At 41.7% G+C, this 13,294-nt stretch overlaps 1 protein-coding gene and 1 pseudogene across 1 annotated transcript; both read left to right on the forward strand.

Moving 5' to 3' along the window:
- The first annotated feature begins 6,711 nt into the window (after positions 1–6,711).
- On the forward strand, positions 6,712–7,507 carry LOC120020533 (C-C motif chemokine 20-like). Its single transcript, XM_038964242.1, has 4 exons — positions 6,712–6,799; positions 6,946–7,060; positions 7,240–7,317; positions 7,426–7,507. Exons 1-4 carry the CDS (start codon positions 6,712–6,714, stop codon positions 7,505–7,507), a joined length of 363 nt encoding a protein of 120 aa, XP_038820170.1.
- Positions 7,508–12,266: 4,759 nt separating this feature from the next.
- Positions 12,267–13,060, forward strand: LOC120020536 (annotated as a pseudogene).
- The last annotated feature ends 234 nt before the right edge of the window (positions 13,061–13,294 follow it).

The raw sequence follows: 13,294 nt of genomic DNA on the forward strand, positions 1-13,294 counted from the left end.
TACTTACATAGTTGGAAATATACTGCCTTCTCTGGACCGCAGACTCTTATAAACTTGAATTAGCTAACACCACGTGCCATTGGAACACAGGAGTGATGGTTGCTGATAATGGGCCTCTGTAAGCCTATGTAGATATTCCATTAAAAATCAGCCGTTTCCAGCTACAATAGTCATTTGCAACATTAACAATGTCTACACTGTATTTCTGATCAATTTGATGTTATTTTAATGGACAAAAAATTAGCTTTTCTTTCAAAAACAAGGGACATTTATAAGTGACCCCAAACTTTTGAACGGTAGTGTAAGTAACCTTCTGTCTTATGTAACCATCCCGAACATAACATATCATACTAATTTCAGTGTCCTGGATTTACATTTACTATGTTACGTCTAGTCATTGAGACCAGGCTGAGTTTTCATATGGTAGTTGTTTAAGGTTAAGTTGTATGTAACAACAGCTTAACTGCAGTTTTCACATTGTACCTACCATTGTAATAACCATGCAAATACATGTTTGTAGTGCTAAAGCAACACCAACATTTTAAATGTTTCAGTATTCATATGAACATGATCAAATGTCCCAATTCAAGCGTTGTGTGACATATGCATGGGTAAAAAGGTTGTGGTTGTCACAGGGACAGCTATGATGCAACAAATGAAGAAGAACTCAAAACCACTTCATAATGACCTATTTAGTTGTCACATCATCACTTCTATGTGTTCCTCTGACCTAGAAAATAACCATATTATAACCTCAAGACAACCTATATGCAACAGCCCACATCCATGCAAGTCACACACAGACATGACTATTGGATTGAACAGATAAGATATTACTTTTCTTTGTCTTTCGGTGTATTGTATTTCAGTGCTGTGTAGATTTACAGCACTACCCAAACAAAGTTACACATGAAAGTTCCCCTCATAACTCCCCCATTCTCCACAGGTTCTAGGAGGGATCCTATAGTGTGGACAATTATTGTTATTTGTATTTGTTTATTTTTGTAAAATTTTTTATCTCTTTTTCTCCCCAAATTCATGGCTTCCAATTGGTAGTTACAGTCTTGTCCCATCGCTGCAACTCCCGTACGGACTCAGGAGAGGCGAAGGTCGAGAGCCGCGCGTCCTCCGAAACACAACCCAGCCAACCTCACTGCTTCTTGACACAATGCCCGCTTAACCCGGAAGCCAGCCGCACCAATGTGTCGGAGGAAACACCATGCACCTGGCGACTGTGTCAGCGTGCATTGCGCCCGGGCCAGCACAGGGGTCGCTAGTGCACGATGGGACAAGAACATCCCTGCCGGCCAAACCGTCCCGTAACCTGGACGACGCTGGGCCAATTGTGCGCCACCCCATGGGTCTCCCAGTCGCGGTCGACTGCGACAGATCCTGGACTCGAACCAGGATCTCTAGTAGCACAGCTAGCAGTGCGCCACTCGGGAGGCGGTAGTGTGGAATTTTGACCATACATCAGAGCTCTGAGGTCATTATGTAATATTGTCTATGTAAACAGTTCAATAGTTGTCATACGTTTTGTAAGCTTATAGTTTTTGATCATCGTCAGTGCAACACTCAACCTGAATTCCTAGTTTTCTTACGGATTCTGTGGTGCCATTATGGTTTATTTGCTATCTTACAGATCACGTGAACTCAGCAAAAAAATAAACGTCCTCTCACTGTCAACTGTGTTTATTTTCAGCAAACTTAACATGTGTAAATATTTGTATGAACATAACAAGATTCAACAACTGAGACATAAACTGAACAAGTTCCACAGACATGTGACTGACAGAAATGGAAAAATGTGTCCCTGAACAAAGCGGGGGACAAAATCAAAAGTAACAGTCAGTATCTGGTGTGGCCACCAGCTGCATTAAGTACTGCAGTGCATCTCCTCCTCATGGACTGCACCAGATTTGCCAGTTCTTACTGTGAGATGTTACCCCCCTCTTCCACCAAGGCACCTGCAAGTTCCCGGACATTTCAGGTGGGAATAGCCCTAGCCCTCACACTCCGATCCAACAGGTCCCAGACGTGCTCAATGGGATTGAGATCCGGGCTCTTCGCTGGCCATGGCAGAACACTGACATTCCTGTCTTGCAGGAAATCACGCACAGAACGAGCAGTATGGCTGGTGGCATTGTCATGCTGGAGGATCATGTCAGGATGAGCCTGCAGGAAGGGTACCACATGAGGGAGGAGGATGTCTTCCTTGTAACGCACAGCGTTGAGATTGCCTGCAATGACAACAAGCTCAGTCCGATGATGCTGTGACACACCGCCCCAGACCATGACGGACCCTCCACCTCCAAATCGGTCCCGCTCCAGAGTACAGGCCTCGGTGTAACGCTCATTCCTTCGACGATAATTGCGAATCTGACCATCACCCCTGGTGAGACAAAACCACGACTCATCAGTGAAGATAACTTTTTGCCAGTCCTGTCTGGTCCAGCGACGGTGGGTTTGTGCCCATAGGCGACGTTGTTGCCGGTGATGTCTGGTGAGGACCTGCCTTACAGCAGGCCTACAAGCCCTCAGTCCAGCCTCTCTCAGCCTTTTGCGGACAGTCTGAGCACTGATGGAGGGATTGTGCATTCCTGGTGTAACTCGGGCAGTTGTTGTTGCCATCCTGTACCTGTCCCGCAGGTGTGATGTTCAAATGTGACCGATCCTGTGCAGGTGTTGTTACACGTGGTCTGCCACAGCGAGGACGATCAGCTGTCCGTTCTGTCTCCCTGTAGCGCTGCCTTAGGCATCTCACAGTAATTTACTGCCCTGGCCACATCTGCAGTCCTCATGCCTCCTTGCAGCATGCCTAAGGCACGTTCACGCAGATGAGCAGGGACTCTGGGCATCTTTCTTTTGGTGTTTTTCAGAGTCAGTTGAATGGTCTCTTTAGTGTCCTAAATTTTCATAACTGACCTTAATTGCCTACCGTCTGTAAACTGTTAGTGTCTTAACGAGGTGCATGTTCATTAATTGTTCATGGTTCATTGAACAAGCATGGGAAACAGTGTTTAAACCCTTTACAATGAAGATCTGTGGAGTTATTTGGATTTTTACGAATTATCTTTGAAGGACAGGGTCCTGAAAAAGTGACGTATCTTTTTTTTGCTAAGTTTATTATCTGATCAATATCATAATCTCAAATGTGCCATTCACCAGGCCACAAAGGCCACAAACAGTGGCAATCCCTTGGTATGACTGTATAGCCTTACCCATTGGGGTAGATCAACTGAAAAATCTGATAACTGTATATACACACTTTTAGAAAAAAAGTGTGTATATATAAAAAAAAAAAAAGTGTGCTATCTAGAACCTTAAACAGTTCTTCGGCTGTCCCTATAGGAGAACCCTTTGAAGAAACCTTTTTGGTTCCAGATAAAACCCTTTTGCTTCCAGGTAGAACTCTTTTGGGTTCCATGTAGAACCCAAATCACTGCAAAGGTGTGAATTTGAGACCAACGTGTTGTTCTGTTTGAATATAGGCCTTGATTTGGTTATGAGGCCAAAAGTGCATTATACTGTGACACTATTTTGTTGTTGTAAGATTTTTTATTTTTTTTAATGAACAATAGAAAACATACACATATCAAATCAAATCAAGTTTATTTTATATAGCCCTTCGTACATCAGCTAATATCTCGAAGTGCTGTACAGAAACCCAGCCTAAAACCCTAAACAGCAAGCAATGCAGGTGTAGAAGCACATACAAACGACAACATCATACAAACATCAACTACATCACATCTGCCCAGACCCACTAGCACACATCCCCATATCCAATGCCCGCGTCACCTTACACCACATGGCCTCAAACTGCACCATTTTGTTTTTCTCGGTAGCCCACGCACTTACATTTTTTAGTTAATAAAGCATTTTACCTTACCATTGCGTTAATGATGGAGGATTGGTTAATTTCCCGTTTTTAAGTATACGTTTATTTAAGAAAAGTATCGTCCAACCCATGGGATATCTCACTGTTCCATCATATGCCATGTCTTGAAATATACAGACAGACGGATTAAAAGTAAACTTTCTACTTGTCACGTCTGCACCCCCTCGTCTGGTGCTCATCATTACACACCCCTGTCACCATCGTTATGCGCATCAGCGATTCATGGGACTCACCTCGACTCTATTACTTTATTGATTGCCTCCACTATATCTGTCACTTGCCTGTCAGGCTCGCCCAGGTGGGACGCCGGGCAAAAAAAATTCAAGTTGAAATTTGGGGATTTTTTCAAGTCAAAATGTGATTTAATTTGCATGTACAGTGGGGCAAAAAAGTATTTAGTCAGCCACCAATTGTGCAAGTTCTCCCACTTAAAAAGATGAGAGAGGCCTGTAATTTTCTTCATAGGTACACTTCAACTATGACAGACAAAATGAGAAAAAAGAATCCAGAAAATCACATTGTAGGATTTTTTATGAATTTATTTGCAAATTATGGTGGAAAATAAGTATTTGGTCAATAACAAAAGTTTATCTCAATACTTTGTTATATACCCTTTGTTGGCAATGACAGAGGTCAAACGTTTTCTGTAAGTCTTCACAAGGTTTTCACACACTGTTGCTGGTATTTTGGCCCATTCCTCCATGCAGATCTCCTCTAGAGCAGTGATGTTTTGGGGCTGTTGCTGGGCAACACGGACTTTCAACTCCCTCCAAAGATTTTCTATGGGGTTGAGATCTGGAGACTGGCTAGGCCACTCCAGGACCTTGAAATGCTTCTTACGAAGCCACTCCTTCGTTGCCCGGGCGGTGTGTTTGGGATCATTGTCATGCTGAAAGACCCAGCCACGTTTCATCTTCAATGCCCTTGCTGATGGTAGGCTTTGTTACTTTGGTCCCAGCTCTCTGCAGGTCATTCACTAGGTCCCCCCGTGTGGTTCTGGGATTTTTGCTCACCGTTCTTGTGATCATTTTGACCCCACGGGGTGAGATCTTGCGTGGAGCCCCAGATCGAGGGAGATTATCAGTGGTCTTGTATGTCTTCCATTTCCTAATAATTGCTCCCACAGTTGATTTCTTCAAACCAAGCTGCTTACCTATTGCAGATTCAGTCTTCCCAGCCTGGTGCAGCCTGGTGCAATTTTGTTTCTGGTGTCCTTTGACAGCTCTTTGGTCTTGGCCATAGTGGAGTTTGGAGTGTGACTGTTTTAGGTTGTGGACAGGTGTCTTTTATACTGATAACAAGTTCAAACAGGTGCCATTAATACAGGTAACGAGTGGAGGACAGAGGAGCCTCTTAAAGAAGAAGTTACAGGTCTGTGAGAGCCAGAAATCTTGCTTGTTTGTAGGTGACCAAATACTTATTTTCCACCATAATTTGCAAATAAATTCATTAAAAATCCTACAATGTGATTTTCTGGATTTTTTTTTCTCATTTTGTCTGTCATAGTTGTGTGTACAAAGTGTACCTATGATGAAAATTACAGGCCTCTCTCGTCTTTTTAAGTGGGAGAACTTGCACAATTGGTGGCCAACTAAATACTTTTTTGCCCCACTGTATTTGACAATATCTACATTGGCCAATCCAAAATTGCTTTTTAAAGCTGTCATGGAAATACATGTATTTCCTATTACCAAGTCATTTACGGTTTCTATGCCTATAGTTTTCCATGTGGTCCAATTTAACTGTGAATTCTGAAAAACTATTCAAGGATTATTCCATAAGGTTGTGTTTTTAGGGAGTGATATTGGTTCTTGTAAAATAAAAAAATGTCTCCACGTATTCTGAAAATATTTTTAGCAAAGGGGGCATTGAGTTTTCAGTATTGGTCAGGTATATCAGGAGATCATCTCTAAATAAGTTTAGTTTATATTCACTTTTACCAATACTGATACTTTGGTTTGGGTGCTGTCTAATTCTTTCTGCAAGCGGTTCAATTGCCAGTGCAAACAGGAGGGGGGAGAGGGGACTTCCCTGTCTTGTGCCCCTTTCTAAAGCAATTTTATCAGATAATGTATTATTTGTGTATATTTTAGCTTTAGGACATGTATATCATATTTTTATCAAATGTATTATTTCAGCTGGAAAGTTGAAAGCTTCCAAAGTTATTTAAACTTTATTTAACTGTTCTTAAGTCAGTTAAGAACAAATTCTTATTTACAATGACGGCCTACCCCGGCCAAACCCTAACCCCGGACGACACTGGGCCAATTGTGCGCCGCCTTATGGGACTCCCAATTACAGGCAGTTGTGATACAGCCTGGAATCAAACCAGGGTCTGTAGTGATGCCTCTAGTCCTGAGATGCAGTGCCTTAGACCGCTGCGCCACTCGATAGTCTATACTGTAAAAATGTTAAATTGACACTTGGAAATATGTTTGAGTAGCTCATAAAGGATCATAGGACAGAGTATCAACTCATTGTACTTTGTAGTACATTTTAACCATCTGAGGATAAATGTTTGAATAAACAAATAACATTTGTGTTAAAACATCCCTTGTTGTCCGTCTTTTGAGTAATGTTGTTCGCTTTCTTGCTCAATGTGGGTTAGTGATGGGGAAATTCTTTCGTGGGACGTTGCCATTAAGGGGTGGGTAAGAAAGCCTATTTCAACTCTCAAAGCAGACGTTTCCACCTGCAGAAGGAGTATATATAGAGAGTAGGACCTCACACAGCCACTGAAGCTTTCTCTTTGAAGACAAGACAGCAGCTCAACTCAGCTCATCCCTAACCACAGCATCACAGAAGAAGAAATGGCCCAGATGAGAGCCCCTGTGATTGTACTGCTGGTGCTACTGGCTTTGGGGCTCTTTGCTAAGGAAACTTCTGCAGCTAAACAACGTAAATATTGTGCTGTGAAAGTTTTGTCTTAGTCTGTGTCTCTGTGTTTAATTACTGAATACAGAAATAAACAACTGGACAATTAGGGTAATATTTTGTGTTTCTCAACATTCCTCGTAAATCCTTCATTTGTTCCTTTTTGACAGCACGGCATAGGAGAGGATGCTGTGAGAGTTATACTCTTCGTAAAATACCTTTCGCAGTTATCGAAGGCTATACACTACAGACCATATCAGAAACCTGCCGTATCTTTGCCATCAGGTGAGTTTCTTTGGAGTATCTGATTGCATTGTATGGCAAGTAATAAAGCCAGAAGAATGCCATTAAAGCTACTATAAATAGCCTACTGTACTGTAGTTTTAGCAATCAAACAATTATACAATGCTGTAAGTGTAAAAACAGAGAGTTGAATATGAACTTATGCTTTATGTCTCTTCCAGGTTCCACACTGAAAAGGGTAAGGATGTGTGTGCAGACCCTGACAAGAACTGGGTGAAAGAGCACGTCACCCGACTGGGGTAAGAATCATTCTCATGAACAGAGACTAAAAGTGAGACTAAAAGTGTGGTTGTAGCCGTGACAATACAAATGAATGATATCCATTTGACATTTTATATCCGTTTTAGGACCAAAGCGGCTCACATCAAGACCTCACAGGCCAAATCCAACAATGTCATCACAACTATCAGAGGGGGACTCAGGATATAAAGGAACAGTACGCAGTCAAAAACTGAACACAACACCCACTGTTAATCTTTCCTCTCACCACCAAGAATAAAATCAATGACAAGGGTGTCACAAGACCTGTTTCTTCTTAGTTCTATATTTTCTGGGATGATTTTATGTGAATATATTTTGTAAATATGAAGGATATTGTTATAATACAACACATTTTTTATATACAAGAGGGTTATGATCTCATTGTGAGACCATCAGAAAAGTCATACTTTGTATGTTTTTATTCATAAACTTTTGTTACTTCTGTTACATTTTGTCATCTGTAATAAATGTGTTATATTTTACTAAGAATACTTACCTGTGTTTTCATCTTGTGTGTGGTGAAAGGAAGAGGTACCATAGAAAGCACAGTGACAGATAACAGATAAAGCAGATAGAGAAGATATTGTGTAGGCCTAGTTACTGTGTGAAGTACACTACATCATGAGAGTTCACCAGTGGATGGATCACTTATAGGGCTTCTTATAAAGGTAATCCTTGTATGCACTGTTAAAACAGAAAGACTCAAAACACCATGATCATGTAGTCAAACCATGAAAAGTAGTGCATCCTTAGCTGAGATCTGGTGTTTGGAGGGTGTTTGAATGTCACCCCAATGTAAGTGTTATAATACACTGAATGTATTTCAAAACAGAATGGAAGTACTCTGAAACACCGAAAGTGGTCCTTCAATCGGAATATTGGTGGGTTCTTGTTAGTACTGTGAAAACCGTTGTTGGTGTTTTAGTGCATGTAAAAGGCATCATCAAAACACAAAAAGTATGTTTTCGCAGTCTCTCATACAATCAAATGGTTTTAAATTGCAAAGGATTTATAGCGTTAATATTGATTGACGATGATTTTTCAGATAATATTTTAATTAATTGTAGAGTACAACAGGTCAGCCACCAGGGGAAGACTCGTCGAGGCCTGGTGACAGACGGAGTCTACATCACGAGGCGATGGCTCCCTCTGCTGGACATGCCAGGTCTCGACGGGCTTTCCGGCCAGGACAAATTGGGGCTGATTGTGGTTAGTGAGTAATCAAGGGGCTGATCGCTCACCAGCTGGACGAGTCCCATAAAGCTGCCGGAAGGGCAGCACACGGGAAAGGGGACTGGGGGAAGAGAGGTTGCTACTGTATAGTCGTGCTCAGTCCCAGGGATAACGGAGGGAGCTCAGTATTGTTCCCCACAGGAGACAGCAAGACCCGGAGCCCAGAAGACGGTATTCCGGAGAATACTATTATTTTCTTTTTGTTTGTTATTTAAATAAACACCCTTGAAACTGAGCTAACCCAACTCTGTCCGTGTCTGATCTGTGTAAACGTCTTGACCAAACCCCCTAGTCTGCCTCAAGTGGTGGTGAATGCGGGCATTCTGATAACGTGGTCAGATCAGGGTTGATGTTTATGCAGCATCAGCATGGACAAGTTAATAGCTCAGTTCGTCCGGGCCAACAAGCACAACAGGCGGTTCAGGAACGAACGTTGGAGGAACAGGGCTACAAAATGTTCGCCACGTTGAGGAAATCAGGAAGCTACAAGGAGGAGCGTCTACTGAATCGCATCCAAACCAGTTTTTAATCAAGCTAACGGAAGACGATGACATCGAAACATACCTCTGTACGTTTGAACGGACAGCACTACGGGAAGGATGGCCAAGGCCGAAGTGGGTAAGTCTGCTGGCCCCGTTCCTCTCCGGGAATGCCCAAAATGGACCTTAATGACGAACAAGCGGCTAACTACGATGGACTCAAATGGGAGATACTCAGCCACTATGGGTACAGCCTGGCCCGTCGGGCCCAACTGTTCCACTAGCACACATCCCCATATCCAATACCCGCGTCACCTTACACCACATGGCCTCAAACTGCACCATTTTGTTTTTCTCGGTAGCCCACGCACTTATATTTTTTAGTTAATAAAGCATTTTACCTTACCATTGCGTTAATGATGGAGGATTGGTTAATTTCCCGTTTTTAAGTATACGTTTATTTAAGAAAAGTATCGTCCAACCCATGGGATATCTCACTGTTCCATCATATGCCATGTCTTGAAATATACACACAGGCGGATTAAAAGTAAACTTTCTACTTGTCACGTCTGCTCCCCCTCGTCTGGTGCTCATCATTACGCACCCCTGTCACCATCGTTACGCGCATCAGCGATTCATGGGACTCACCTCGACTCTATTACTTTATTGATTGCCTCCACTATATCTGTCACTGGCCTGTCAGGCTCGCCCAGGTGGGATGCCGGGCAAAAAAAATTCAAGTTGAAATTTGGGGATTTTTTCAAGTCAAAATATGATTTAATTTGCATGTACAGTGGGGCAAAAAAGTATTTAGTCAGCCACCAACTGTGCAAGTTCTCCCACTTAAAAAGATGAGAGAGGCCTGTAATTTTCATCATAGGTACACTTCAACTATGACAGACAAAATGAGAAAAAAGAATCCAGAAAATCACATTGTAGGATTTTTAATGAATTTATTTGCAAATTATGGTGGAAAATAAGTATTTTGTCAATAACAAAAGTTTCTCAATACTTTGTTATATACCCTTTGTTGGCAATGACAGAGGTCAAAAGTTTTCTGTAAGTCTTCACAAGGTTTTCACACACTGTTGCTGGTATTTTGGCCCATTCCTCCATGCAGATCTCCTCTAGAGCAGTGATGTTTTGGGGCTGTTGCTGGGCAACACGGACTTTCAACTCCCTCCAAAGATTTTCTATGGGGTTGAGATCTGGAGACTGGCTAGGCCACTCCAGGACCTTGAAATGCTTCTTACGAAGCCACTCCTTCGTTGCCCGGGCGGTGTTTTTGGGATCATTGTCATGCTGAAAGACCCAGCCACGTTTCATCTTCAATGCCCTTGCTGATGGTTGGCTTTGTTACTTTGGTCCCAGCTCTCTGCAGGTCATTCACTAGGTCCCCCCGTGTGGTTCTGGGATTTTTGCTCACCGTTCTTGTGATCATTTTGACCCCACGGGGTGAGATCTTGCGTGGAGCCCCAGATCGAGGGAGATTATCAGTGGTCTTGTATGTCTTCCATTTCCTAATAATTGCTCCCACAGTTGATTTCTTCAAACCAAGCTGCTTACCTATTGCAGATTCAGTCTTCCCAGCCTGGTGCAGCCTGGTGCAATTTTGTTTCTGGTGTCCTTTGACAGCTCTTTGGTCTTGGCCATAGTGGAGTTTGGAGTGTGACTGTTTGAAGTTGTGGACAGGTGTCTTTTATACTGATAACAAGTTCAAACAGGTGCCATTAATACAGGTAACGAGTGGAGGACAGAGGAGCCTCTTAAAAAAGAAGTTACAGGTCTGTGAGAGCCAGAAATCTTGCTTGTTTGTAGGTGACCAAATACTTATTTTCCACCATAATTTGCAAATAAATTCATAAAAAATCCTACAATGTGATTTTCTGGAATTTTTTTTCTCATTTTGTCTGTCATATTTGAAGTGTACCTATGATGAAAATTACAGGCCTCTCTCATCTTTTTAAGTGGGAGAACTTGCACAATTGGTGGCTGACTAAATACTTTTTTGCCCCACTGTATTTGACAATATCTACATTGGCCAATCCAAAATTGCTTTTTAAAGCTGTCATGGAAATACATGTATTTCCTATTACCAAGTCATTTACGGTTTCTATGCCTATAGTTTTCCATGTGGTCCAATTTAACTGTGAATTCTGAAAAACTATTCAAGGATTATTCCATAAGGTTGTGTTTTTAGGGAGTGATATTGGTTCTTGTAAAATAAAAAAATGTCTCCACGTATTCTGAAAATATTTTTAGCAAAGGGGGCATTGAGTTTTCAGTATTGGTCAGGTATATCAGGAGATCATCTCTAAATAAGTTTAGTTTATATTCACTTTTACCAATACTGATACTTTGGTTTGGGTGCTGTCTAATTCTTTCTGCAAGCGGTTCAATTGCCAGTGCAAACAGGAGGGGGGAGAGGGGACTTCCCTGTCTTCTGCCCCTTTCTAAAGCAATTTTATCAGATAATGTATTATTTGTGTATATTTTAGCTTTAGGACATGTATATCATATTTTTATCAAATGTATTATTTCAGCTGGAAAGTTGAAAGCTTCCAAAGTTATTTAAACTTTATTTAACTGTTCTTAAGTCAGTTAAGAACAAATTCTTATTTACAATGACGGCCTACCCCGGCCAAACCCTAACCCCGGACGACACTGGGCCAATTGTGCGCCGCCCTATGGGACTCCCAATTACAGGCAGTTGTGATACAGCCTGGAATCAAACCAGGGTCTGTAGTGATGCCTCTAGTCCTGAGATGCAGTGCCTTAGACCGCTGCGCCACTCGATAGTCTATACTGTAAAAAATTTAAATTGACACTTGGAAATATGTTTGAGTAGCTCATAAAGAATCATAGGACAGAGTATCAACTCATTGTACTTTGTAGTACATTTTAACCATCTGAGGATAAATGTTTGAATAAACAAATAACATTTGTGTTAAAACATCCCTTGTTGTCCGTCTTTTGAATAATGTTGTTCGCTTTCTTGCTCAATGTGGGTTAGTGATGGGGAAATTCTTTCGTGGGACGTTGCCATTAAGGGGTGGCTAAGAAAGCCTATTTCAACTCTCAAAGCAGACGTTTCCACCTGCAGAAGGAGTATATATAGAGAGTAGGACCTCACACAGCCACTGAAGCTTTCTCTTTGAAGACAAGACGGCAGCTCAACTCAGCTCATCCCTAACCACAGCATCACAGAAGAAGAAATGGCCCAGATGAGAGCCCCTGTGATTGTACTGCTGGTGCTACTGGCTTTGGGGCTCTTTGCTACGGAAACTTCTGCAGCTATACGGCGTAAATATTGTGCTGTGAAAGTTGTGTCTTAGTCTGTGTCTCTGTGTTTAATTACTGAATACAGAAATAAACAACTGGACAATTAAGGTAATATTTTGTGTTTCTCAACATTCCTCGTAAATCCTTCATTTGTTCCTTTTTGACAGCACGTCGTAGGAGAGGATGCTGTGAGTTATACTCTTCGTAAAACACCTTTCGCAGTTATCGAAGGCTATACACTACAGACCATATCAGAAACCTGCCGTATCTTTGCCATCAGGTGAGTTTCTTTGGAGTATCTGATTGCATTGTATGGCAAGTAATAAAGCCAGAAGAATGCCATTAAAGCTACTATAAATAGCCTACTGTACTGTAGTTTTAGCAATCAAACAATTATACAATGCTGTAAGTGTAAAAACAGAGAGTTGAATATGAACTTATGCTTTATGTCTCTTCCAGGTTCCACACTGAAAAGGGTAAGGATGTGTGTGCAGACCCTGACAAGAACTGGGTGAAAGAGCATGTCAGCCGACTGGGGTAAGAATCATTCTCATGAACAGAGACTAAAAGTGAGACTAAAAGTGTGGTTGTAGCCGTGACAATACAAATGAATGATATCCATTTGACATTTTATATCCGTTTTAGGACCAAAGCGGCTCACATCAAGACCTCACAGGCCAAATCCAACGATGTCATCACAACTATCAGAGGGGGACTCAGGATATAAAGGAACAGTACGCAGTCAAAAACTGAACACAACACCCACTGTTAATCTTTCCTCTCAGCACCAAGAATAAAATCAATGACAAGGGTGTCACAAGACCTGTTTCTTCTTAGTTCTATATTTTCTGGGATGATTTTATGTGAATATATTTTGTAAATATGAAGGATATTGTTATAATACAACACATTTTTTATATACAAGAGGGTTATGCTCTCATTGTGAGACCATCAGAAAAGT

This window comes from Salvelinus namaycush, chromosome 25 (assembly GCF_016432855.1).
Source record: "Salvelinus namaycush isolate Seneca chromosome 25, SaNama_1.0, whole genome shotgun sequence".
Taxonomy (NCBI): domain Eukaryota; kingdom Metazoa; phylum Chordata; class Actinopteri; order Salmoniformes; family Salmonidae; genus Salvelinus; species Salvelinus namaycush.

Bases quoted from the DNA above. Each gene is read 5' to 3' on its own strand.
- LOC120020533 (XM_038964242.1), top strand. From the start codon at position 6,712: ATGGCCCAGATGAGAGCCCCTGTGATTGTACTGCTGGTGCTACTGGCT. The intron at 6,800-6,945 runs GTAAATATTGTG...CCTTTTTGACAG, and splicing joins AACTTCTGCAGCTAAACAAC to CACGGCATAGGAGAGGATGC. The intron at 7,318-7,425 runs GTAAGAATCATT...TATCCGTTTTAG, and splicing joins GAGCACGTCACCCGACTGGG to GACCAAAGCGGCTCACATCA.